Source organism: Carettochelys insculpta, chromosome 2 (genome assembly GCF_033958435.1).
Source record: "Carettochelys insculpta isolate YL-2023 chromosome 2, ASM3395843v1, whole genome shotgun sequence".
NCBI classification, from domain to species: Eukaryota; Metazoa; Chordata; order Testudines; family Carettochelyidae; genus Carettochelys; species Carettochelys insculpta.
The window spans coordinates 7,251,899-7,279,750 of record NC_134138.1 but is presented as its reverse complement, the minus strand read 5'-3'; the positions used below and the strand labels follow the sequence as shown (position 1 = coordinate 7,279,750).

Sequence of the window (27,852 nt, the reverse complement as noted above, 5' to 3'; positions counted from 1 at the left end):
GCACAATAGCCTTGTCCTATCAATTCAGCTGCTGGGGGATTTTCAACGGGGTCCATCACACAGCATTCTCCTCCAAACTTTTTGTCGTGTTTTAAAAAGGGACACAGACACCTGGATTTACCCCCTGCTTATGCTGTTCTGCCACCACAGAATGTATTTACACCTAGTGAGCTCCACGGCAGTGTTTCTCCTTCAACACCAAGGTATCAATGGCAACCTGTGCCCTTAAGGTCATCACAGTGACTACAACGCGAATAAAGTTCATTAACGATCAAGAGATTCTTCAACTGTTACTCTCATATCCATAACCCCTGAGGAGGGGCCACTGGGTAAATTCATAGAGAGCCACAGGTCTGCGAGCCAATGTTTAGTATCTTACAAAATGTGCTAGATAGTGAGCTGTACATAGAACCTTCTTAGGGGCTGATCCAAGGCTGTGGAACAAACTCCTCCAGGAATTCAAGGGCCATCACAAAGCTCACCACGCCAAGTCCCAAAACAGGACACTATACATGCAGCTTCTCCTGAGGTACGGCAAAGAGAACAAAAAACACGTCACAGATATGTAGTGACAATGCTTACTCAGCACACTGCCGGAAGGCACTCACATACTACGGTGAGGAGTGCAGTATAGGAACCGATACCAATAGGGTGGAATAGTGGGAAATCAATACATACGCTGTTTCAGAAGTCTGTGGCAACCAATAGATTAAACATGGGACAGGCATTTAAATGGTAGTTTAATATTTAGGATTCATACATAATCTTTGTAAGCGATTCATATATTAGAGAAATAAATTGAATATTTTCCTTTCAACCAACGTTAGCTGTAACTATTGCATGGTGTTAGCCTGGTTAATTATCAGTCAAATTATCTGGGCAGTTAAGAAAGCCAGGCTCCAAGTTGCGAAGTGTGCTTGAAATATGCTGAAGTGTTATGTGTGGGGAAATCAGATCTTCCATTCAAAAGCTTGAGGGAGGGGAGTAGATGGAGGATTTACTGAGCCAGGGATGCCCTGCTCTGGGGGAAGGTACCATATAAAGTTAACACTCCTGGTTAGCAGAGAAGATTGATAGAGGCCCTCATTTGTATGGCACTCCAAGCAAGCACAGCTGGTCACAACGTATGTGTGCAGCAGAGATCAAGAACTGAATAGGCCACACAGGGAATTCATCTTTCATCCGTTGACACAGAATGGTCCAGGTCAGAGAGGAGGCAGTGTGGCTGGAGGAAGGACCAACCATACTTGGTCTGTGGACAGAGGACTTTGGTGCCTGTTGCTGTGTCCTGCAAGGTTTCACTAGCACAAAATCCGTGTGTGTGTGTGTGTGTGTGTGTGTAAATCCCCACAAAGAAAGTGAAATTAACGTACCAGGAGCAATTAGTATGCCACACAGGTGATCACAGGTGATGGATGCCCCCTCTGATGGGGCTTCTCCCTGGATTACCTTAATGTTTTTTTTTTTTTTTTTCCCAAAGCTTCCATTATTTTGCCAACTTCTAAAGGGAAAGGGCTTTTGATGCAGCTCCCACCAAACAGCGCAGCTTTCATCCGCTCCCCGTACAGTACTTCTGCACCATTAAACGCAATTTGTTCTGCTAAACCTGTTTAACGCATGACCTTGGCACCTAGGAAGAGTGTTCTTTTAACCACAATGATTCCTTTAATAGGTCACATTATCATTGTGCTTTTCCCTTCTGCTGCACAAGCAGCCCTGCTTTTCATGCAGCCAACTATTCATTGCAGAGGGTTCTGGCTTTATTGCTGAACAAAAAGTTTTTAGGCTGGTGCTGAGGAAATTTATTTCTTTAATTATTATTCATTTAAGTGGGTTCTGCCGTTTCAGGAGATCAGCACTAGTGGTTGCTGGGCGTAATTTATTTTACTCATTCGACAGCGAGAGGCCTCGTTCCCTACAAGGTAACAACAAAACAAAGGTAGGAGCTACTGTTAAAGTCAAGCAGCCACGCTTTCCTTCTTGCTGACCTAACTGAGCTGCATAGAGTTGTAAGAGGAGCACCAACGTTCCTGAGACAAGCAACATCCCAGAGCATTTTGTTATTACGGAAACACACCTGAGATTAAGTTAACAGAAAACACTTGTTTCCAGGTTATTAATGTTACAGCTCTTGTAATCTCTGCAAAAAACCTCTAAGACATAAAAATTGCTCAGGATTTCAAGACAAACTAAAAATCAGGCCACACCCACCCATGGATTATTATTTATGATGCACTACAAAACTGCTAGTGCTTTACAGTCAATTAATCTGACAAGGTCTCTGCCCACAAGAGCTGGCAGCAAGGGGACTAGTACCTCCCATCATGTTGGATTAAAACGGTGAAACATCAAATTGGCTGGCTGACTGCGAGGCACAATTTAGCACTCAGCATAGACCAGTGCAAGTCAGGATCACCAAACCCTGATTTAACCTTTCCGGGATCTATGCAAAGCGAAGCTGCAGGCCTAGCAGGCCAGGCTGACCTCAGCGAAAGCTGGCATGAGGCTTTGCAAAATGAAATTGCTGAGGGGCAACAGCGTCTCTCTAGTTTCAGATCTTTGTGTGGTTAGAAGCTTGTAACAAAGCCTCTTTCCTCACTGTCACACCAGCACAATTCATCAGACTTCTGAAAGGTGTAGGAAATAAGCATGCCTGTGCAGCATGTATGATGGCAGAGGCTAGGAAGAGACGTGGGCACCTGTTTACATTTATCAGCTCTCCATACAGAGTTCAACTGGGGTTCTGCTAGCACAGGGCTTGTAGTACAGTAAATCTTCCATTTCACTAACCCCAGTTTAACAGGCTTTGGAAACAACAGATACTGTCGGCCAGCATCCCTGCCCCAAATAAATGCTGGCGACTCACCAGAGCCGCCGGGCCTGGAGGAGCTGCAACCGCTGTGACTGGGGCCGCAGCTGTGAATGGGGCCATCAGAGTCAGAGGGGCCGCCAGGGCTGGAGAAGCTGCCGGAGTGGCTGAGGCCGCAGGAGCTGTCCTCCCCCAGCTCCATGTGCACAGAGAGTGTTGGCAACAGGCCTCTGCTGCCTGCAATGGTGCTGAGCAGCAGCCACGCTCTGCCTTGGCTTGGGCGGCTCGGAGCCAGGGGCTGGAGAAGCCACAGTGCTGAGCACACAGAGGGCCGTGCACACAGCAACTCTCATGGTAATTGGGCGAGGGACACTGAGGGGTGTGGGGAAGAATGGGGCAGGAGGGGGGAAGGTTGTGGGGGAAGAGGACAGGAGTGAGCAATGGGCTGGGAAGGTCAGGGCTTCGTCATACAGTATAACCATTCGGATTTGATGGACTTTTGGCATTAATGAACACCCTTCCCCCATCAGTCTGTTAAATCCAGGGTTTACTGTACTGCATCCTTACAAGTCAGGAATTTCCTGCACCCACAAGGAAGGCTGGGAGCTTAGCCTGTGGGACTAGAGACAGATGAGAACCAAGAGGCAAATCAGACTGGACTACGGGTTTTTGCAAGACGGTTCAGAGTTCACAACAAAATAATTTTGCCTTTACATAGGCACAACCTACGCATCTCTGCATGTCAGAGCAGCACTCAGGCCTTCATAACCAGAGAGAAAGATGGGGAAAACACTTCAGCTTTTGAACCTTTCTTCCTTATTCAAACAAAATGCAAAACGCTGGCCTGAAACAGAAGCGCTCAAGAGAGAATGGATTGTTCACACAAGCCCTTGGTGACATCACTGGCTTGGTTGTGGTGCTGAGCACTTCATCATCTGTGCAAATGTGGGAAGTGTGTTTCTGTGGCACTCAGCACTTCTAAAATTAGTCGGTAAACAACCCGCAGATAGTGCACTTTCTTCAAATGCATTCTGCCCTGCGATGGGATTTTTTCTTCCTCCCTTCCTTTCTCCTGAGCACGGCGCTCCCCTGAAGGGTTTGAAATCATGTTTATTATTAGTCATTGCCCTCCTTTGGCACCATCTAAATGGGGTCTCAAAGTGCTCTGCAAATGGTACTGAGTCTTGACTCCTCAATGCCTCCGTGAAAAGGGAAGGATCACCCTCTCCCTCATCCCAATGGGGAAACTGAGTCCCACAGAGGGGAAGCAGCAGGCCCAGTGTGATACAGCAAAGGCTGGGAATCTCACTGGGATATTTACCCAGTGCCTATCAGTGTAACAATGGAGGATACCCGAGTATTTACAAATAATGCATTTTTATTCTATCCCCTTACCCCGAGGATGGGAGAATTAGAGTATTGACAAATCCTCATGATTTTATTTTAAGTCACATGATATTTCATATTTTATTTCAGAATTCGGCTCTGAATCTTTTCATGAGGGTAGAATCTCAGTGTTCATTCAGATTAAAAAGATAACTTCCTAGTGTCACAGTTACAGAGAAAAGCTTGAAAACTCTAAACAAAACACTCATGATGTGACACCATTTAGGGTGGGCAGAATCTAAACAGCCTGGTTCACTCAGAGTTGCTTCCATGTTGGGGAATATGCCAAAGGACTAGAAACTGATCTTCAACCTCCAGGCTTGGGAATCTATGTTAACCTTTAGAAAACTCTAAGAGGCATCCAGAGAGGGTTTAAAAACTTGCACAGTTGGCCAAGAGGGGGCTGTAACATGGGCCAGAGACCAAATCCAGCCAGCTGACTTCTGTGTCTTTAGAACATCTCAGCTTGAAAAATCTGCATCCTGAGCTGAGCCACATGGAGCACTGCCCTTCTGTATTACAGATGAAAGGCCCTGCAATCTGTTCCAGATCAGGTAAATTACATGCAGCCGCCAAATGGCTGTATCTGATGCTAGCACATTTACCCAGCATTGTTTGGTTACTTAAGGGGGAGCTCGGAGCTGGCTAGTACCCTGCTGCCTGGACGTTGGCCATTTCCCAGGGCTGGGGCACTTGCTGACCCCTGGTCATTCTGGAGTATAACCACCCCCGGGTCCATACACAGGCATTTCGGAAGTCGTGTGTGTTGGGGCGGGGAGATTGCTTTCTTTGGTAAATGTGAACAACTCCCTCAACAGTGGGCCCTGCTCTTCTCCTCCCACCCCCACTCGCTCTCCAGCTGGCCTTGCCTCTGGCCCTGTGTGACGAAGTAGGGTGTCAAATATCAGAGAGGTGGCTGCGTCAGTCTGTACCTGCAAAAACAACAAGCAGTCCCGTGGCACCTTATAGACGAACAGATTTATTGGCGCATAAGCTTTCGTGGGCAAAGTCCCACTTCTCAGAAGCAACATGCACCATGTGTCTGATGAAGCGGGTCTTTGCCTATAAAAGCTGATACTCCAAAAAATCTGTTAGTTTGTAACATGCCACATGACTTCTTGTTGTTTTTGAAGTGGGGTGTATGAAGATTTTATCTGCCGGGTTAAGTTGCACGTGTTTCCTACTGTCCTCTAGGAACCCAAGGTGTGTGCCTCTGTCTCCCTAAGCACAACAGTAGTGCATAGTGAAGATAGGAGTTTGTGCGATGACTTCTCACACACCGGCAATGGTCCTCCATTCTCTTCGGAGCTAGACAACCAGGTGACACTTTTCCCTGGGAAACAGGACAAAGGAGGGAGGAGGGGCTTGACCGGTTCGAATTGGAACTGGGCTGTTCAGTGGGCAGTCTCGTCTGGCTGGAGAGGGAGGAAGGAGGGGCCAGGGCCCTGGCTCTGGGACCCCCTCTGGGCCCCTCTTCCCCAAGAAGGATTGTACAGATGGTTTCTGTGCTGACAAACGTGTGCCTGTTGACTAATACACCTGTTCTACCCGATGAATGAGTCACATCTAACTGTGGAGGGGTGCAGGGCCTGGTGACCCCCACACTCCATGACACCCTGCCTCCCAGCTTTGCCACTGGTCCTGTCCCTCTCCCCAAGTATCCCTGCTGCCAGAACCCATGCTCATACACCAGGGCCTCTGCTGTCCTACCCCCCACCTGCCCTGTGTGCCAAGGTCCTGGTTGGGGCTTTCCTAGCTTCCCCAATCCCCATGCATGCGCTGGGGCTCTCCTGACGGTGCGCAGGGCAAGGGAGCAGAGGTCCTGCTAAGATTTTCCTCTCTTTGGAGGCGCTGAATTTTCGTATGTGCAACACCAACACTGAGGCAGCGTGTGGATGAGCTCCACCAGTACAAACAGAAAACCTAGCTAGAACCATGTATTGTGAACAGCCCATAAGCATGGAAGGAAATATGTTAAAATAAGGGCTACCTAACAAGGACCAATGCTTACGATGTTTACTAGCTATGAGATCAAATAAAATACGAGCACAACTCTCGGAGTACCTGTGTTATCATCCTTTCAAACAGCTCATGCTCGTGAACACCAAAATGCAGACGATCGGCACACAGCTCAGCTCTGAGATGCTGAAGTCTGCGGGTCAATTGGCAAGACACCAAGCCATGATGGGATGGAGCGTGGGAGGCTCAGGGCAGTGGGCTGGGGGCGTGGGGGTGCAGGAGAGGGGGCTGGGGTACATGAGCTCGGAGCATGGGGTTGGAGCCTGTAGGGGGTACAGAGTTAGGGTTGGGTGCTGGGGATGTGGAGGTGCAGCAATCAGGGCTGGGGTGTGTGAGGGGCGCAGGGCAGAGGGTGCAGAAGTTAGGGCGAGGTGCTGGGGATGTCGGGGTTCAGGAGTAAGGGCTGGGGCGTGTGAGGGGCCCAGAGAAGGCACCAGGGTTCTCGAGGGGCTCAGAGCATGGCACGGGGGTGGGGAGTACAGGAGGCGGGGGAGGGGGAGACTACTCTGGGGCTGGGTTATCTTACCTGGCTGCTGGGGCCCAGACCACTGAGGCTGGGCCCAGACTGGAGCTGGGCTGCCACCACAGCTGGGGCTGCGGCCTCTGGAGCAGCGAGGCCATCCTTGGTTCGATCCCACAAATACCACCGCATACCCCAGCTCAAGCCCAACAACCCACCCCCGCCCCTCCAGAAAGTCCCTCCCCTGCCCTCCACTCAGCTAGAACACTCCCCTCCTTGCTTGGCCCAAGGATCCCCCTCTGCACCCCACTTGCCTGGCCTGAATATCCGCCCCCGCGCCCAAGCCCAGGAGAGGGAGGGTTAGCTGTGACGGAGGGTGGGCAGCAAGCAGCAGCTGCCACAGGGGAATCCCCTCCCCTCAGCCACCTCCCCACCCACACGCACTCCCTACACGGGGTTCTGACGCTGCCTCCAAGCCCCTTGAGCCCTGCTTCTCCGTGCGTGGCTAGGAGGCCTCCAGCCGCCCGTGGAGACGCAGGGCTCAGCAGCTGGGGAGGCAGCACCAAGGCACCATGTGGTGAGTGGCACAGGGTGGTGAAGGTAATCCCCTGAGGCTGCTGCTGCAGCCACCACCCAGCCCCTGCCCCAGGTAGTCCCCAGCCAGGCAGGTCGGGGTGGTGGTCAGGAGGAAGCAGCCCATGTGTACAGGCCTGGTCCCTGCAATCAGAGCACTCCCTTTGTGTTTGATGAGAAACGATCCCCTTCAGGCAGATGCCATTGTCCTGGTGCAACCACGCCCTGAGCTGGCTGGAAGCTATGAGAGGAAGATGCATGCCAAGTCGAGCTGCCCTAGCTCTCACCATTTAGGAGGAGCTCTTGAACAGACAGACAGACAGACAGAGTCTCTTGAATATATAGGAGATGTGCTCCAGTGAGTAAAGGCTGAGAGCTCCAAAGATCTAACAGCTCTACTATCTTGTCTGACTCCCTCCTTTCCCAAAGCTCCCCCTAGTGTTCTCCTTTGTTACTACATATACTCACTCCTGCTCTAGGCAGAAGAGAGAGAGAGTAGTTAGCACTGAGTATAACAAAAGAAGCTACTTTTCATCGTTCTGCCTGTAATTCTCCTTTGAACAAAACTACAGGAACTGACCACTGCTTCAGTTCACCTTCTGAAGCCACAGTAGATGGGGCGGGAGAGGGCACAGCCGGGGCCCCTCAATAGGATCTAACAAAGGGCATCAAGTGGGCAAAAGATAGAGCGGGGGACTTTATGATGAAGAAGCGAAACAGTGGATGGGAAGAGCCTGAAATCAGCTGGCCTGCTACAGATGCCTCTGTGCACCTTCAATTCCATCATGTTGCCATTAGCTTGACCTGTAAGCAGCAGCGGTTTTTTAATAGATTGGGGTCAGGGCTGCTTTCTGAGCAAAGCCGACCCTTAAATTCGTTTCTGCTGCTTTCAATCTTGTACCGGGGTTGCTTTTTTCCTTTCGAATTTATGAAAAACAGCTAAAGGTACTGTGCCAGGACCTCTTGCCCACTTCCTCAATAACACATGGAAATTCCTTAAGTGCCTCCATTTTGTTCTGTATGATGTAGAAAAGGCCAGATAAATTCATACAAACTTTGCAGCCTATCTAATTAGAGACATCTAGATGTGACATGTGTGTGTGTATTGTGACAGGTGACAGAACAAGGAGCAATGGTCTGAAGTTGCAGAGGGGGAGGTGTAGGTTGGATATGAGGAAAAACTGTTTCCCCAGGAGGGTGGTGAAGCACTGGAATGCGTTGTCTAGAGAGGTGGTGGAATCTCCATCCATAGAGGTTTTTAAGTCCTGGCTGATGTACTCATGGCTGGGATGATTAAGTTGGGGTTGATCCTGCTTTTGGCAGTGGGCTGGACTAGATGACCTCCTGAGGTCCCTTCCAGTCCTAGAATTCTATGATTGCTTTAACCTGCTGCCCAGTTCCCACTCGCTTCTTTCAGAGACCGCATTGAGATCATCCCTGTATCCACAATTTTGAGGGGGCTAATAACCACGCCCCAATTTTGAGGGGGAGGGATAGCTCAATGGTTAGAGCACTGGCCTTGTAAACCCATAGTTGGGAGATCAGTCCTTGAGGGGGCCTTCCAAGGGTCTGGGGCAGGTTAAATTTAAAAAAAAAAAAAAGTCTGTCAAGGATGCTGACAGGTCCTGTCATGAGTGCACGGGACTGGACTCAATGACATCTCAAGGTCCCATCCAGTTCGATGAGACAATGAAAAGAGATTTAATTGTCTAGAGGACCCCATAGTTAAAGGGTTATATTTTTTTTTTCTGGTCAGCATGCTTCCAACAAGTAATGGGTGCTGGCAGAGTGACTCTGTTTCCCAGGGTCATATTTTTATGTTCATGTTTTATTCTGTGAACCTTTTACATACAGTAGTGCCTCAATTTACGTGCGTGTAGCATTGCCACACGCCCTCGCATAACTCAAATTTAGTTTAAGTTGTGCGGCAGCTTTTTTTCCCAGCAGAACGCACATTCTGCGCCTGGAGCTCCTTTGGAAAGGTAAGTCCTGGGGTCGGGAGGGTCAAGCTTGGTGGTGGGTTGGAGCCATGGGAGGGTGACAGGGGCAGCTGAACCGGGGGGATGAGTTGAGCTAGAGCCAGGCAGTGGGGTGGTGAGCCGGAGCTGTGCTCAGGTGGTTAGCAGGGCCACAGGTGGTTTGACCTGGGGCCGTGCACTATGGGTTTGAACTGCGGCGGGGGGTTGAACTGGAGCTGCATGTGGGGGTGGTAAGCCAAAGTCAGAGGCAGGCGTGGGGTTGGGGGGTGAGCTGGAGCTGTGCACAGGTGGTGAGTGAGGCGGGAGGGAGAGGTTGCACCAGGGCCGCGTGGGGCAGGGGGTTAAGGCAGGTACAGGGGGAGCAGGATTTTGAGTTGTGTGTAATTCGCATTAATGCAAGTTAAGCAAAACTCAAAATTGCGCATTTCGAAGGTTTACTGTACTGTCCTCAATGGTTTAACCACAATGTTACATCCAGACTCTGATCTCCGCTGGAAGATGGCTCATAAGATAACTTGGCTAAGTGAACAAAGAACACAGAGAGTGATGTGTGTGGTAAGAACATAACTGCTCTGAGTGTGATGATTTAATATCGCTCCCTTATAGACATACCTCTCTTATTTCAAATGAAAATTGCATTTGCCATACAGTCAGATTTGGCTTTTTGACCTTGGCTCAACTTGCAGAGCTGGCACTGGGAGAAAAGACCTTTTCGTTTCAAAACTGAGCAAATCTGATCTGGAGACAAGAGAGAGATGCAACCTCAAAAGGCCACTTTCCCAGTCAAGACAGGAGCCGAACTGCTCTGTAAGAGCCCCTTAGAAAAAATCAAATTCAACAGGTTTTCAAACCATTTTCAGCTAGCATGTGTGGACTAGCCATCACTTTAGAAAACGCTTTCTAACATCAGATTGGCTCCTGACTTCTTAAAATGGCTTGGCCGCCTACATGTTACATAGTACAAAATAAATAATGAAGCAAAGCTAAGATGGGAGCAAAAAAGAACAACTAAAACATGAGGAAGGTTGAAAAGTTGCAATTCCCTTGCCAGAGGCCACACCCACACAAGGGAATTTCAGAAACAATGCCTACTGTGTCCATGCCAGTTGAGCAGACACTCAAGCATAGAGAAGGCTCCAGCAGGTTCTCATGTGTTGGCTGTTCCAGGAGAAAGGAGGGGAAGCAGCTTCGATAAACCCATTTGAACAAACCGTGAGGGAGTACTAGAAATTTGTTTAAGGCTTAACGCTCCTTTCAGAGATGGAAGGAAAAGGTGGATGAAATCCACTACAGTGCAGGTTTAATTGCTGTCCACAATACAGGGAACCGTAAAGTAGGTACACTGAGAACCTCAGCATTTTGGTAGCAGTTAACTGGAACAGAGCAGACCCTGCCTTCGGTTCCACTTTTGCAGCCTCTGCTGAAGTCAGCAGGGCTGTCTGCACTCCATGGCAAAATCTGGCCCCGGTTCAGTGTTCTCTTCTAATGCAACACGGGGATCTCAGGAAGGCTGTGATCTAATGGCCGTTTTTAGCTGTGCAGACCAGTTTCAGCAGAAGTAAACCCACAGACCTACCCCTCCTCCACTCTCCTGCCCAAACAATGCATGGCAGGAAGTTTACCCCTCTGTGTTCATGGTAATGAGGTGGATTGCAGACAAGCAGCAGCAAAACTACTGCTTTCCCTCTCACTTAGGGAGACAGATGACTTGCTTTATCACTTGTGGCAGCCTTGTGATTGGCCACTGAGATTATATAGAGCTGGAATAGATGCAGCCCTAAGACCAAATTCTAACCTGTTACGGCAGCTAAAAGTAGGCATTTGGCCTGGAGAGCAAAAGTGAACTGGAATGGTCCATCTGGCAGGCCATGGGGAATGAGGGAGCAGTGAGCAGAACATACACCGAGACAGAACAAAATAGACTAAATAATACTCAGTAAGACTTGGCCACTGCTGTCATACAGTAGTGGTAGATGATAATATGGAACAAAAGGAACACAATGTGGCAACAAAGCATGCAGAGAGAGACTCCTGGATAGAGCAGCAGCCTGCCTGGTTTGTTTAGCATTAACGAACTCCTGAAATTCAATGTTTGGCTTCTTGTCATGTTAAGAAACCACTGCCTTGAACGTGAGACATGGGGCACCTGCTCCCAGAGCTTATCGCACAAAGTACAGTCACTCCCTCCTTCAGCTCTTTAGATTTCAGGGTCTGCTCACTAGAAGCCAATCTAATCAGCAGCCCGCTGATTTGCACATGTCAGAATTGTATTGTAAGTCCAACTGCAGCCAGGACTGGGAGAAGAGAAAATACTGACCCCATAAATTCAGATGAAGAGCAAAATCACAAGGCAGAATTATAACCCCCTTAAGTAAATTCCAACTTATTAAATGATCAAGAGTGTTTCCCACCTTCTTGCTAGCCCAAAATACAGTCTTTTGCACTGAAGGAGAATTGAAAAGTTTGCTTTTAAATAAACCTTTTAAGGTGCTTAAGATGATGATGATTAAGAGGCTGTGTGGAATCTGACACACAACAAACATAATTTTACTGCCTGACAGCCCCCCTGTTCTGAAGGAAGGAATTCTGCTTGTCAATGGATTTACACTTTCCAAACCTGAGAAAGGGCAGTAACTTTCCAAAGTGGGGGCTGAAAAGTCACACAAGGACAGAACAATAGGGTTTGCACTGAATGGCCCAAATGGCAGAAGTAAGAGAGTCATTCAGAAGAGAAGGGATTCAAAACTAAGGGGTCTTTATTAGTGTTGGGATCAACCAAACCAGAAATTGCTCCCTGTCCCTTCCCTCAATAAGCAGTGTAATAGCTGATAACACACGACCTAAGGTACAAGGTGAAGCACAGACCAAGTCTACAACTACAGTAAAATCACGGCAAATCTTTGGAAACACATATTGAACTTTAAATATTAGAAGGAAAAATATTAGCAAAACCTCAAACCACACAAAGCCTGTCTGCCTGGTTTTATCCTCTGACTTCCGCCCCAGGGCCATCCCTCCCTTTCTTTGTAAAAGAGTTACAACACGCCACTTATAAAAAGTAATGACTCGAAATATTATTTCTTTTACCTCTTGCCTAGTAAGTCCTAAATTCAGGGTTTCATGTTTTTATGGGATCAGTGACTGCTACTGGGAACACCTACAGGCAGAACACCTCAAAGCACAACCTGTGCTGCTCCAGATGGTCATCAAGGTGACAATGGATTCTGAACGTGGCCCTTACTGGGCAGAGGGCGGCCCTTGTTCATCATTATGAGAAATATGTTATTTCCGATTTGTCCAGATCAATGGAACAACCAGACTCACAAGAAACTTGTCCTAACACCACCTAAAGGAAAAAGGATCCAAAGAATACAAATGTTCATTATTGATTTCCTTCTAAAACACTCCACTTCCTTCCACAATTGGATTCTGAGATGCCAAGTATTTGGAGAGCCATAAAGAAGTGCCAGTGTAACGGGAGTGGTATTTAAAGGGGTATCCTTGTGCAATTATTTTATTATCTGTATTATCTTTCAGAGGCAGAGGAGTTTATCATGAACTGGCTAGTGTGTGTGCACACGCACCTGCCCTCTGCTGGATAGCATCAAGATTGCTTATCTGTGTGTCCCAGGCTCTACAGTGCTCACAGTTAACTAGGATTCTTTAACTTGAGCAAGAGGGGTCTGTGCTTTCGGAGCAGAAGGATCCAAGCTATCAGCTCAATGAAACTTCAGCAGCAAGCTCTGAATGCCTCTGGTGTGCAGCAGAACCAGAAGTGCATTATAACAATAGCAGCCACTTTTGTCCAAAGGCCTCGGAACATGATTACTTAGTTTTCATTTGACAGCTTCCTTAAAAAGAAGGTAGTTAGAATCTGAAAACCACTTTACAGACCTTTGTGGCGGGCTGAATTCCAGACCTAGGCTGTGGGACAGTCAGTGTGAGCCAGACAAAAAGAGTGGCCCAGAATCATTTCCAGCTCGCTCGGGATCCCTTTTCCCACCGTCACAGCCTTTGGTCCTGCCTGCTCACGTGGCATTTCAGAAAGGACTCTCTGGACGAGCAGATCAACTGCCCCAGGAATCCTCATCCTATAAACATCCCTCTCTGAACGAGCCCCCCTATTCAAACTGACATGACAAACGGACACAAGAAGCTCAGCTGACTCCACTGTTGGCTGCCACCAACAACTGCTGAGCATCCATGGTAGGTGCTACCACAGCACCTATTTTCCACCTCTCTCACAAACCTCACAGACACGCAGGAGCCAGTGCCAAGCTGGTCAACACCACAGCAGAGCTTTTACTTTCAGCCTAGAAACCTCCTGTACAGAATGTTCAAGCCCTTCTGCCACTTTATAGGCCAACAATCTGCTCCCAGATGCTTGGAATTATACTTTCTACAGATGTTCCCTGTAAGCTGAGCGTCCGCACAGCTGATTAGTAGAGTGCCCACAGCCAGCAGCATGTGTTTCTACTGGTGGGTCACATCCCATATCCTTTGTGCACGTAACAAAATTTATTCCACCCATAGACAGAAAAAATTAGAGAAAACACTGCTTTCCACCACTACGGAAACCCAAGGATCTAGGCATCTCCACCATAAGCAAGGGCTCTAGCCTGAGATTTTCTAAATGGCCTAGAATCAAGAGATTTAGGTACTTGGCATTTTAGAAAACATCCCCTAACTGCCAAAGATCTTTGTATCAACCCTTGCCAGCGAGCCTGGCTCACACTGTGATTTGGCCCCCACACTTCCGCTTCCCCCAGACCTTTTCCCCCACACCCCATAGCAAAGCAATGGGTCAATGGCTTACTCATGGGATCAAGTGCTTTCCAAATAAAACAAGAACTGTGTGTGCAGACACAGCAGCAAGGAAGACAGTAGGAAGGAAGACTACAGTAACTACCTGCGTAGCCAACCCCAGGGGCTCTGTTCTGAACAGGACTAAGTTGTGAAAATGCCAGCTAAAGCTTCCTTCCCAAACTGCTGGCCAGACTTCTTTTAATGCTCTCCGAAGGCAGATTACCTGGAAACGATGCTTCATCAACTTTCCACCCCTCTGACCTCCTCAACAGCATCATCTCTGGCATTATCTGCACACTCCTTCATTTCTCATCAGTGGGCCTGGGAAGCTAATCCTCGGTTTAAGCTAAATCTCCACCCTCTTCACCTACGGAGATGATGTGCTGTAAGCATTTATCGCCACCGTTACCTCTCTAGCCTTTCCCTAATTTCCCACTCTCAATTTCCTCTCTCACACCACTTACTGTCTGCATGTGAGCTTTGGGAAGGGGGTGGGGCGTTTACTCTTTGTTGAGATGCTGCCATTTGCTCTTAATTTCTGCCCATTTTTAAAACTTCTGGAGTTCTTCTGCTGACAGGATTTTTGTGCCTATTCAAGGCTCTCTCACTTGCTCACTCGCTAATCCTGTTCTTTATGGGTTTGTTTAACTGCACTGGCTGCCAGCGTCCCTTTTAAATATTTCATTTGCCTTGGGCTTTTGCTCTCTTTTGGGTTGTTTTCAAGGGGGAGGGAAATTAGATGTAGATTGATTTTTTCCTGAGTTAATTTGGACAATAATCAATTCCAAAGATTTTCCTTCACCTCCTCCTGCACTTCTGTGAAGTTGGGGCTTTTGGGCATGCTGCCGAAATGCCACTTTCAGACATAGCGAGAGACGCATTTCAGTTCTCTTTATGCTAATCAGCAGGCACCAGGTGCTCGTCAGCTTCTAACATGGGTTACTTCTGTTGGCCAAGAAAGGAAAACCACAGGCTGCTCCCCCAATTATGCCAGGCAACAGAGCTGCACAAGAGCCTTTGGGAACCTGCCCTTTGACTGACACCCCTCTGGGTATCCCAGTCAGGGTCAGGACAGTTGACATACCTTTCCCCTGGCCCTTCCAAATAGCCTATAGTACCCACTTTCAGATGCCTGGAGCTCTCTTCTCAACCTGTCAGTCTACCAATGTTTTAAATACTGAAAATTAAGCCCTCACCTTTCAATCAAGTCAGATGCACGTACAGTAACATTAACTTATACAGTAACAGAGAGGTAGCCATATTAGTCTGTATACCAATATGCCAATAAAACAAAGAACAGAGAGGTAGCCATGTATACAGTCACCTTGCATCTCTCCAAAACCCAGCCCTCTCCCAAAAAATGGTGGTTACCAACCACTGGAGCTAGCCAAGCTTCAGTAGCATTAGCAAGACTGAATTCCAGTGGGTAGGGCACTAGGCTTGGTCTAGTGAGTCCTAGCTCCAGCTCCCTGTTCCATCACTGACTGCGGGCCAGCCACTGAGACTAAATCTGTACTATGGACCTAATAGCAGAGCAACAACGCTGCTGCTAATGCCCCACGTAGCCACTCTGTGCTGTCGGGAAAGAGTTTTCCTATTGGCATAAGTAAACCACCCTCAATGAGCGGCGGTGGTCATGTCAATGGGAGAGTGTTTCCCCACCAGTATCGCACTGTCCACACCATTGCCTCTGTCAGTGGAACTTGGTCGGGGAGGCGGGATAAAGAGTGTTGGGCAGCCGCCCAGGAGAGATCCAAGTACCGCCCAGCTGATTAGCAGGGAGCCCACAGCCATCCACAGCGGGCACCGTGTGTTTCTGTGGGTGGTGCACATCCACGCATCTTTGTGCACATAACAAAGTTGATTCCATTCATAGATGGGAAAAAATAGAGGACAAACAGGGAAGGGTGTTTTTATTCACAGCCCTGACTGACAAAAGTACTAGTGTAGACACAGCTTTTGGTGTCTCTGTCTCTCAGCACCCACCTGTAAAATGAGAACCTTGGGGAGGCTGGGAAGACGAATACATAAAGATTGTGAGTGGCTCAGCTATGACAGTGAGGTGGGCCACATGCATACTTCAGACAGACACCAGATTACCCCTGCTGTTCTTTACTACAGTGGTTAAAGAATAAACACCTGCTGAGCATGGATAGAAATGGAGGAAAATACACAGCAGTCCTCAAGCTGTGGCTTGCTTAAGAGACCTGTATAAGACTAGCTGTCCAATACAGCTGGGCTAGGAACACAGACCATTCTAGACTAGGGTACTGTTCAAGCTAAGGCTACAGCCATACTACCAAGGAAGATCAACGCACTCACGGTAGATCTTCCAGGATTTGGTTTCATACAATTCCAGGGGACAAAGCGTAGCTAAAATTGTGTACGGGCAGTTGATTCTACGTCTAGTCACAGGCTGAGTTTATCATTTTACTTCCAACAGTATCCAGCAGCTGACAGTTCTATAACCAAAGATCTGAAGATGTGAAACCAATAACGTTATTGGAACTAATCTCTCTAGAGTCATGAACAGCCACTGCTGGTCTGCTTCCAACAGTATTAAGTACAGTATGTTGAACCTAACAGATGCCTTTGAACTGGAAAAGCCATTTTCAGGCAGCACTATATTAGGCAGCTAGGTGCCCATCATGGTAGTATCTCAGCACCTCTGGTGTTTATGAGAATGGGATGATATCACCTGAGTTCAGGACGTCCTTCCCCTTTGTCTTGCGAAGTCTATGGCTGGGGCTGTCAAGCAAGCTATGGGGGGACAGCAATCAAATGATAGTTCAGACACATACTCCGACAAGACGTTGAGGTGTTTGGGAAGAGTTAAAATGACCCCACAGAGCAGCAGCAACTGTCTAGGCAGAAGCAATGCTGGGCTGGTGACCTTTCATATGAAGTGGTGCTTCATCTCATTGCCCTGTCCAGGAGCATACATATTTCTTATTCAATCAGACTGAAGAACCCTTGGCCTGCAGCAGGTTGCTCCTCTCCGAGTGAGGAAATGACCCACTTTCACTTCTGATTTTTACTGGCTGGGACCCTGACCGAATGCATAAGCACAGTGTAACGTGCCACACAATGGAGCAGGGGAGATGTGAATGCCAGCACACATTGTGCTCAGTTTGTCTCACCTGCAATTCATATTCTCTGGCGGGCAAACACTCTGCACATAGGTGTCACTATCACCTACCTGGTCTGTTGTGGATCTTGTTACTCAGGCCGATGCCCCTAACTGGGAAGCTGGAGGTTTTGGACAGTTTATTGGCTGAGACTCTGTACATCACACCTCCTATACAGCAAAAGCCTTTGTTCCTCCATCTGGGCTGCAGCTGCTGGGACTTGCTGCCTACGGGTGACTGGCGCATTTGGTTTAACACCAGAGACCTGCAAAGACAAGGAAATGCCATAAATGAGAGAAAAGAGGAGCTTTGCATCCATAAAGCTGCCCAACAAAGCTTCACTTTGCTTCAGACCAAACGGGGAAACCAATAAATGCAAGGAATCTCCTATCAAAACAAAAAGCAGTCAAGTAGCACTTTAAAGACTAGCAAAATAGTTTATCAGGTGAGCTTTCGTGGGACAGACCCACTTCTTCAGACCATAGCCAGACCAGAACAGACTCAATATTTAAGGCACAGAGAACCAAAAACAGTAAGCAAGGAGGACAAATCAGAAAAAAATGATCAAGGTGAGCAAATCAGAGAGCAGAGGGGTGGGGAGGGAAGGTCAAGAATTAGATTAAGCCAAGTATGCAGACGAGCCCCAACAGTGACTCAAAGTTCCCATCCCGGTTTAAACCACGTGTTAATGTGCCAAATTTGAATATAAAAGCCAGCTCGGCTGCTTCCCTTTCCAGAACGGTGGGATAACTCCTCTTCAGTAACACACATACCTTTAGGTCATTAACAGAATGCCCCATTCCATTAAAATGTTGACTAACTGGTTTGTGGATCTGGAGTGTTTTGATGTCTGTTTTGTGCCCATTAACCCTTTGTCTAAGGGAGTCTGAAGTCTGTCCAATATACAAAGCATCTGGGCATTGTTGGCACATGATGGCATATATGATGTTAGTAGAGGAGCATTAGAAAGTGCCCCTGATTCTGTGAGTAACCTGGTTGGGTCCAGTGATGGTATTTCCAGAGAAGATATGTGGACAAAGCTGGCAGTGGGCTTTGTTGCAAGGAAAGGTTCCAGGACTGGTATTCCTGGGGTATATACTGTGGCTGTTTGTGAGGATCCTCATAAGGAATCTCCTGCCCACCTAGACCCACTTGCACTGCTAGCTGGAGCCTTCCTGCTTGTGTTCTGTATTACTGTCATGATGGAGAGCTCTAAAGAAACAAGAGGAATTAGGGGTTCTCGTCTCCTGCTGTTTGACAGCCCAGGCTGGAGGAAAACCGCAGGTTCTCCTACTCCTCTTATTTAACATGTTTACTTCCTTTATGGCTTTCTCTGCTAAGGACATAGTACATCTTCATTCCCTCTTTCCTACAGCCTGAGCTGCCCCGCCCTCCCCAAGCCAGAACAGAAGCTTTGGGGGAATGCTGCTGGAAGAGAACTCTGGGTCTTGAAGCTGGCTGAGAGGAGCTAGGGAACATCAAATGCCTTCCCAGGGCATCTCAGCTTTGGTTGACCCAGACCTGCTCAAATTGGCTCTGTTGACCGCTAGTACGTATCTCCAATGCTGAGCCCACAGTGCATATAAACCCTGGGCTGTATATGTGCCTATTAGCTTAGGAAAGCATATAACACAATGAGGTTTCTATGTGCCTTCTAAAAACAGAACTGACTTTACTGCTATCGGAATACACACAGGTGAACACAGCCATCCCAGTGAAACTGAGCATAGGATGGCTCAACAGCTCAGTGGTTTGGAACATTCTGTCTGTACTCCTGGCTCATGGAAGACACATAACTGCCAAGGGCAAGAAAACTGAGTTCAAAGGTTCATTTAAAGCCATAAGGAGTCCCCTTTTCCCAGGATGCCCCTGTTTTGCACCAGTGCTGGAGAAGAGGCCCTCTCTGCAGAGCCTCCCCAAGGAAGGATAGTAAGGATGTCCTGCCAAGCCAGACGCAGGTACTGGGGGACCCCACACCTGGCCACCAGCCCATCTGCAACTGTAAGAAACTGACAATAGTTGCAGGCCTGGAATGCAGAGACATGTAGGACAAACAGTGACTGGATTGTGCCCCCCACTGCAGCAGAAGAGAGTCTAACACCACTTCCTGGAGCCATAAAGCTAGAGGAAAGTGATCCACAAACTGTGGCCTTTCAGCACCTCTTTATGGCCTTACATGTGCTTCTTGCAGGGTACACGTCTAATCTGTGCTCTGCCTAAGATCAGGCACAGAGACTGATCTGCCCAAGGCCTACGCAGCAGAGAAAGCAGAGACTGGGAACCAAGTGAGGGCAGCACGGACAGCTGCTGGGACCAACTTCCTGGCCCCTCCTGCTCTGCTGTAAGAGCAGATTGGCTAGTCAGCCAGAGGGATGAGAATAAAGACAGTGCTTACTTTCCAAGAGTCGGGGAGAAAGGTGTAACACACTCACTTGGCCCTTGCGCTTTTAGGACACTGGGATACAATTAGTCTAGGGCACGCTGACAGCTCCATGACACGACCAGCAGCTGATAAAGGATGTGAATATCCTTAAGAGCAACTCTACCCTCCCTCTGCTCATTCACTGCAGGAAACTCTTCCAACTGACAGGCTGACTTTTTCTAGGTAATGCCAGCTTACATTCAACCTGTGCAGAGCCATGTGCCTCATTTTTGTACAGATGCTGTTTTGCACACGGAATTGTTGCAGCCAAATCAAATCCACTCTAATATCAACCACTTACCACTAATCCAAACACTAATTTGTTTATGCAAATTACAGATCTAATTTTGTATTAGTACAAATTATGCTCATAATGCTATTAACAGAATGTATATAAACCACACATTACTGAAGAATATCTGTAAATTAAGGCCTGGCACCCTATCAGCAGAAGGCAAGCCCTGCGAGCATTACCTTTAAATGAAGATGTGCTGCCAAGAAAAAGAGAATTGTAAAATGTAATAGTCATATTTATTAGTGCTTAGTTTGACAGTCTATTCGTTTAAGATGGTTGTTGCCATTGGCTACCAACCTTACATATCTGCTTGCAAGTTTCCACTGATGGAGGGAGGGAGAAACCTTAAAATAACTGATCTGCTGCAGCATTCTGCAGTCAGATTTTTTGGTAAGCCCTTTGGTAAGTCCTTCGGGACTTACTCATCTTATTAAAGTCTAAAGATCTGTGTTTATATCAAGGGACTTATATGAAATAGAGAAAAGAACTTCCCGGTCTTAAGGAGCTACAAACAACATAAGCCTGGATATAAGAACAGACAAGTTAGCTGTGTGTGGATTGTATTGGAATGCACAATGGAAGAGCTGCTCTTGATTTCTTCCTGGATTCTCTGCTGTCCTAATGTGCAAACCCAAGATACAGTGAGGAGGATGGCCCAGGTGTTAGAGCAGTAGCTGAGGAGTTGTAAAAGTTGGGTTCAGGTCACCTCAATCATACTTTGCCTCAGTTCCCTCTGTATAAAATGAAGATAAATGGACGCCCCCACTCTACAGTGGTGCTGTGAAGATAAATACTTTCAAATCCATAATAAGTCTAGCTAAACTAGGTCATGGCCTAGTGATCAGCCTGCAGATGGGAATTAACCCCTCCCATCCACACTTCAGAGGGTTATCAGCTCACATCCAGCTTGTTTACTTGACTCGTATATACCCAAAAATCAACATGAAAGTGTTTTGCTCCGGAAAGAGACCTAGTTCCATTGGAGGGTGGGGAGCATGATTGTTTCTAGATCTGGGTGCTTGGTTTGCATAAGGCTTGGTTCTGATGACACTCTCTAAACTCATTAGGTGATCAGTCCAGAGCCTGACATTCAAAAGACCTGTCAGGATCAGGCTTCGTTTCCTAGACTCTGAGTTAAACCACGCAGTAACACGTGCTATCTGACGCTCCGATCTTGGACCACTTAGAAGTTTCAGCTTGTGCAGAATGTGCCGATCCTGCTTTTAAGCAGGAGAGATAAGACACAGCATGTTAACTGCACCTTCATCCCATGCACTTCCTGGAGCAATTCAAAGACCTTGATCAGCCTCTAGAAGATCCAGGGTGCTGGGTCATTCCGGGAACCCCTGTCCTCTCCCTACATCCCATCAGGGCAGGGGTAAAGAGCCAGGGCTTGCTTTGTTGGTTCCCAGAGTAGAATACCAAGGATCTGTGGTAAAAGCCTCTCAGTGGCCAAGTTTTAGCTGTCAAATTCATTCAAATTGCAGATATATCAGAGCCAGAGATGTACCATCTTCAAGATATTTGTGAGGGCCCTGACTATTAGTTTCCCCCGGAAAGTGGTCCCCTGGCTGGTTAGTTCCTTGGTCTAGTCTGGACTAGGGAACTGAACTAGATGTTGTGAGAGGATGCACAGAGTCATAGTGTATATAAACCAAGTATGGAACCTAATACCATAATAAGGTGTCCATCACTGAGATAACACAAATTATGTAAACGCATAATCCAGATTTCCTAACCATAAAACACTATCCTTCCCTCTCTCAGCTCCAGAAAGTATTTTAACATGGAGAGGCATATTGTCAAGTGGACTTACATGCTAATTATCCCTGTGTTCCTAGTTTGCCTCAGTCTCGAGCTGTGGAACCCACACATTGAGATCTGTATTCATTTACAGACTAGAGGGCCTCAAAATAAAACAGCAGCACACATGTTGGGTCATAGCATCTCCATCACTTCTCCGTGTATGTTGCCTACTTTCCACATACAGGAAATATTAAAGAGAACCATCTTGCACAAAGTGAAGTAAGTTCAGGGCTAGATGCTTTTTATATGGCATTAGTAAACTGACTTCCTCGCAACAAAACCACGGGTTCTTTGAAATCACATAGTTCCTGCATGGGGCACTGGCAACTGAAAGATAAAAAGGGAACCTTTGAATTTACAGCAGAAGAGTGATGGGGTGGGGGAGAGACTGAACGAAAGAAAAGAATACCGAGGGTGTAATCCCATTCCTGCCCCGTGCTATGTGACATCACTTAAACGCTGTGCCTCAGTTCCTCTCATTTGTACCAACAAGATGATGATGGAATGACTTACATTTCGTAATGCTTATAAATTATTTTGAGATCCCGCCATGAAAAGCTCTACAGATGCTCAAAGACTCTCTCCCATGCACCCAAAAAAACACATACCTTCAAAGAGCATAGGCCTCTTTCCGAGCTACACAATGGCTTACATGGACAGGCCTGCACTTAAGATGTCAATTAGTTTGTTGTGCTTTGAGGGCTCTGTGTTTCTATTTGCATTAGATTGCAGGGTTTTATTAACAAGATCCCTAAAATTGACACCTGCATTCACTATTGTTCTAAATACAGACACTTAAACCTATCTCTGGAAAACAAGCCTGGAAAAGGCCTCCTTAAAGCTACCCACCTTATGGTGCAGTTAGTTTCCTTTTATTTGAAGTGTGATAAAAGGTACATGCTGCACAGTTTCGCCGGCTGTGGTAGCTGTAGTACACAGAAGCTATGACTAAAATGAACCACTGCAAACAGCTTTTTAACAGAACATGGAGTGATTTCCACCTGAGCTTAAAAAAACAAACAAACAAAAATTAATCCCCCGTGTAAAATCTAATCAAGTATCTGGGGCTACCATATCTCCCTGTTCCAAACATGGGATGGGGAGTTATGGGGGGAGGGGCGGCTCCCCCCAGCTCCACCAAGCCCTGAGGAGCTGGGAAGGAGCCGAGGGAAATGGCAGCCACGGGCGCACCTGGCCCTGGAGCCCCAGCGAAACGGCCGACTGGAGCCCCAGGGAAGCCACAGTAGCGGGCACGCTGGGCCTCGGAGCCCCGGGGAAGCAGCAGCTGCCAGGAGCCCCAAGGAAGCAGCAGCTGCCAGGAGCCCCAAGGAAGCAGCAGCCATCGGCACACTGCAGGAGCCTTGGGGAAGCAGCAGCTGCCAGGAGCCCCAGGGAAGCGGCAGCCACCGGAAGCCCCAGTGAAATGGCAGCCGTGGGCACTGCTGGCCCCAGGGAAACAGCAGCCACCCATGCTCCCCCACTTTCCTGAAGCTCAGAGAAATGACTCCCACCAGCAGCTACACCTGTGCAGCTGCTGGCGGGAAAGGTCAGCGGGGGAGGGCTCAAATACGGGACAATTAGTCACTTTTAAAAAATAAGTCAGGGTGCCTTTTTGGCATCCCAAATACAGGATGGATGGTCACCCTACAAATATAAGACTCTTCAAGTTAGCAAATACGGTTTGAAAATACTTAGCCTGCTTTCCCACATGACAGCAAAAGATCCACGCACAGAAATTCCATGCGGAAGATATGCCTACAAGAAACTAAAAACTACACACACTTCAGATTGGAATAGAAATTCCGTGCCTGTAGATGTCAGGAATACAGTATTTGCTTGCTCAGAGACAGAGGACTGTATCCATAATCCCTATGTACATGCAGAATGGCGGGAATGGTTAGTAACATGGGATTTATTCACTTGGATTTCAACACATAAAACATAGAAAAATGCCTTTAAAATAACATTGATCAAGACACAAGGCCTGGCTAGTGCAGCATCACGCTGATAGAGGAGCATTCAATATTTTCTTTTAATCTCTGGTAGGATTAAAAAACCCCACATGCTCATTTAAATTTCCATCTCCAGCTTGCCAGCAGAGATGCACGGAATTCAGCGAAGCTGACGCAGTGCTCAGGGCATACAGACGCTGTGGTGTTAATATCTTACATCTATCATGTTGCAAAGCACACTAAGAGAAGCTTACTGCAAGTTATGCTTATTTTTCTCCTCCTGTGTTAGCAGCAAATTGTATGTGTGCAAACTGCTGAAGTGAAAGCTGTCCCTGTCAAGACACGAGGTAATTCTCACTGGAAAAAAATGTATATAAGCCTAGCCACTTCCTGCAAGTTGGAACTGAATGCTGAAAGCGCATTAATCTTGGTGGAATCACTTGTGGCCCCTGGCTTTGCTTTTCTGTCAAGTAACTTGGTTAATTTAGCAGATCAGCGATCACTGAACTGTGTTCTACACCACTTGGTGTCTAAAAAACTAACATCCTCTTACACACAATACAATATGGGTGAGAGAGAGAACTACAGTAAGAACTGGCTACAATGGGAGTAAAATCCTTTTACCCCCCCAAACACTCATTTAGGTCAGAGGAAAAAAAATTTATTCTTCATTTGGAAGATAAACATCTTAAATACAAAGCAAAGAGCAGAAAAACTTGCATTAACATGGTTGTATGGACACAGCAACTGTTTGCAGTTAAAGCACTCTTAGCCCATCAGTTCAATTCTCTAGAATAAATGCAATTTCTGTCCCGTACGTGGCCCTATTCGCACAGGCTAGCTAAGCTATGTGTAAGCAGAGGTTATGTAAAACTACGTTAAGCGAAAGGTTTAGGGCCTGTACATACAAGACCTAAGAGCTTGCACTCAGTACTGTTCAAACCATGGTATAGGTTGGACCTCTCTAATCTGGGACTCTCTTGTCCAACATCATCCATAATCCGGCATGATTTCAGTTTCCTGGACGATCACTTATCTTGGATGTGACCAAGATTCCCGTGGTCCCCTAAAGTTTGTTTCCAGCCACTAGTCCTGGCGCTCAGTGTTCCGTGCTGTTATTTATCTTTAATTTACTCCGAAATGTCTTCTAAGAGCCCAGTAAGCAGTGGAAGTGTTGGTAATGTGCTAGGCAAATGAATGCTACTTCCAACTGAAGTATAAACTTCCCCCCGCCCCCGACCTAAATGAGCGTTTGGGGTAAAAGGATTTTACTCCCATCGTAGCCAGTTCTTGCTGTAGTTCTCTCTCCCACCCATATTGTTAGACAATATTGACCTCCTGTGGTCTGGTAAATTCTCTTGTTCAGTATCAGTCAGGTCCCAAGAGCGCTGGATGACAGAGGATCGACCTGTACTAATAAACCAGTTTAGGCCCAGCAGTTGCTCTCAGAGTTTCAGCAATTTCCCTAACTATTCTTGACAAAGATTTTCCCTCCATCACCAAGTTACAAGCGATTAAGTGGTCACAAACTAGCTCACAAGACACCATTTGCTACCCTCATCAAACCTCATGTTTCCCTGGTATCTGAACAGAAACAGCTGTACAGTACCTGCTGGCAAATGCTAACTCTTTAAAAGCAACCACTGCAGTTTATAAATATTTAATTCTTTATAAAGAGAAAAGAAGTAGTCCGTGCCCAGAACTTCCAAGGGAACCAGGCTTGCATGTGGGGAGCAACAACCCTACTTAAAAGCAATGGATAGCCTCATAGTTTGAAGAATTCTGCAGGGGAGTTTGCCTTTCTTAACTTGCAGGCAGAGGTAGGAGTGACAAGCTGCCTATTGGTGCCCTCCCGCTCCAGTTGGATATGTTCTACCACAGCGTTAACTGAAGGGCTTCTCAAGTGAAGACCAGGCCAAAGAATCACACAAGAGATCCCAGAACAGGAAAACAGCATTGTTCCTCATCCTGCCTTCACAACAACTAGCCAGACTTCTGGAATCTTGGGAAACAAACTTGAAAGGATGAAGACTCAGTATGTTTAAGGAGAACTACATGCTCAGACCAGGTGCCTGCATTATTTGCTTTGTGGGACTAATGCCTAAAAGAGGGGCCCCATTCAAATTCAGCTCAGGAAAAATCTCTGGGCCTGGAACCCGGGAGTGTAGGATTCTTGTGGGGTGAAAGATCTGGGAATTGACTAAACAGCATAGCTAATGGGCCAATAATATTTCAAAATGCTACAAGACGCTTTATTTTTCTTCTGAGATTAGAGACTCAAAGGAGGCACTTGGGGCAGGGTGGGCACTCATAGTAACAGAGAGCCCAGAGAAAGGCCTTTATATTGCAATCTTAATTCCTCCTTTTCAGGATAGAACATGGCCATCCCAAGCCCCAGGAAGTGAAATCACAGCAGCATGGCTGCACACGCTTGTCTGCATGCCCACAGACTGTGCCACCCATGTAGGTGACACAGACCTGAAGACACTGTGGAGACAAGACACATAAGGTCCAAGTCTGAACTGAGGGTGGGACAGCGTTTTTGGCCCAGGGAATCTTTGTGCCACTGCAGTGATTGCTGGAATCTTTTGTCTTTGTTTCTACTCTCTCTGTGGCAGGCAGAATCTGACTAGTGACTTCTCTGAACACGGCTTCCACCTGTCCCCTACGGTCAGAGCCCCAAGATCCTGGAAAGATCAGGTCACCTACCAGCTAGGGCTCATGACCTGAAAAATGTTTATTTCTAGAAAAGTCAAAGTTAATGGGGGGGAACTCCCAAACGGAGTTGTAATCTGCTCCAATAACCTTTAGAGCCGTTTCCCCTGCTGGAGACAGAAAGACCGAGGGAGAGGCGCCAGGAAGTTACATTACTGCTTCAGCAGTTTTATTATCTGTCTTCACACTGCTTGCAAAAGATACAGTTCAGAGTGGTGCAGGGATTGCTATGGAATACCTACTGTACATGGGAGTGAGGGTAGGGGTGCAGAAGGCTGAATACATTCTCTGCCTGAATTCACCTTACTGTATGTAGAGTACTAGGCAGGGAAGCTCTGATAACCTCTGATTACATGAAACACATCAGAAATTATTTTTAATTTCTGCATTTCATACAGCACATGGAGCTTAATTCCTTAGTATTTCACTTGTTGGAATCATAAGTTTCCATTTGGCTTGGGTCTCCAGTTAAATGAGGATGGAGAATTCAATATAGTCTCTGGAAGAGATGTGTCTAGAACAGAATTTTACACATCTAGGTCTTTTCTTAAGCAGGAGGCTGTCCAAGATCATAGGTTTGTGCGCAAGGAGGTCTGAATCTTGGTGGGAGAGACTGGAATGGGAAGCTGGGATGCTGCCTACCTCCGCTCAGCTCTGGACCCAGCTGTCTCATTTTCAGTGGCATAAGAGATCCAGAAATTAACTGGAAAAAATCCATTATGCACCATGCGCCAGAGAAAGAGAATTATATGAATCTGCTGAGCACTTATAATCTACTCCCATAGAGAAGGGAGAGGGTGTTGCCTAGAACTGAATGGTCCCAAATCATGCCTTTATGAAAGCCCCCTTCCCTTCCTAAAGCAGGCACTATAGATCTAAGCTGGAATCATTGGAGTTCCAAATGGTTACCTAACTCAGGAGGTAATATTCTGCTGGTCTCTCCTACACAGGCTTAAAAAGACATTTGCCTCACCAGCTAAAAGTCTGAGCAAAAAGTTAAAAGCTGTAAGTCTGGGGCGGCCTGGGGAGAGAGGCAGTATGGTGGAAGGAGGACACATCTAAAAGAGGACAGGGTGCCTCTAAAAACAGCTTGTAGCTTTTAATTCACAGTGGTGTCACAGCTCTCTACTCAACTGTTACCCTAATGGAAAGGATGGCCTTTGGAAACTAACTGTATTGAGAAGAGAGGATAAAATTAATGAGATAATAGCTGGGCCAAGGACCTCAAGAATACACCAGCCCTCAACATGAGGGGCTTGTAATTCCTTTTCTACAACACAAGCCCTCAGATCTAAAGACTTTTCCCATCCGTCCAGCAGGCCTGCTCCGGCAGGAAATTTCATTAACGCTGGAAAATAGGAAAGGTATTAAGCGTGGATAATGAAGGCCAGAGAGTGAACAGTGCCTTAAGATAGTCTTCTTTCTAGCCTTTGTAATGGGAGGCATGAACTTTCCCTTCAAATCCATTTCTAATCCATTTGAAATACTACAGCAAATTATCT

At 47.1% G+C, this 27,852-nt stretch overlaps 1 protein-coding gene across 1 annotated transcript in view; it reads right to left on the bottom strand.

Moving 5' to 3' along the window:
- The window catches only part of ZC3H3 (zinc finger CCCH-type containing 3), a 369,370-nt gene that overhangs the window by 125,314 nt on the left and 216,204 nt on the right, over window positions 1-27,852 (bottom strand). Inside the window, exon 5 of the mRNA XM_074986583.1 lies at window positions 17,232-17,425. Coding sequence (XP_074842684.1) covers window positions 17,232-17,425 — 194 coding nt within the window. The remainder of the gene's footprint in view (window positions 1-17,231; window positions 17,426-27,852) is intronic.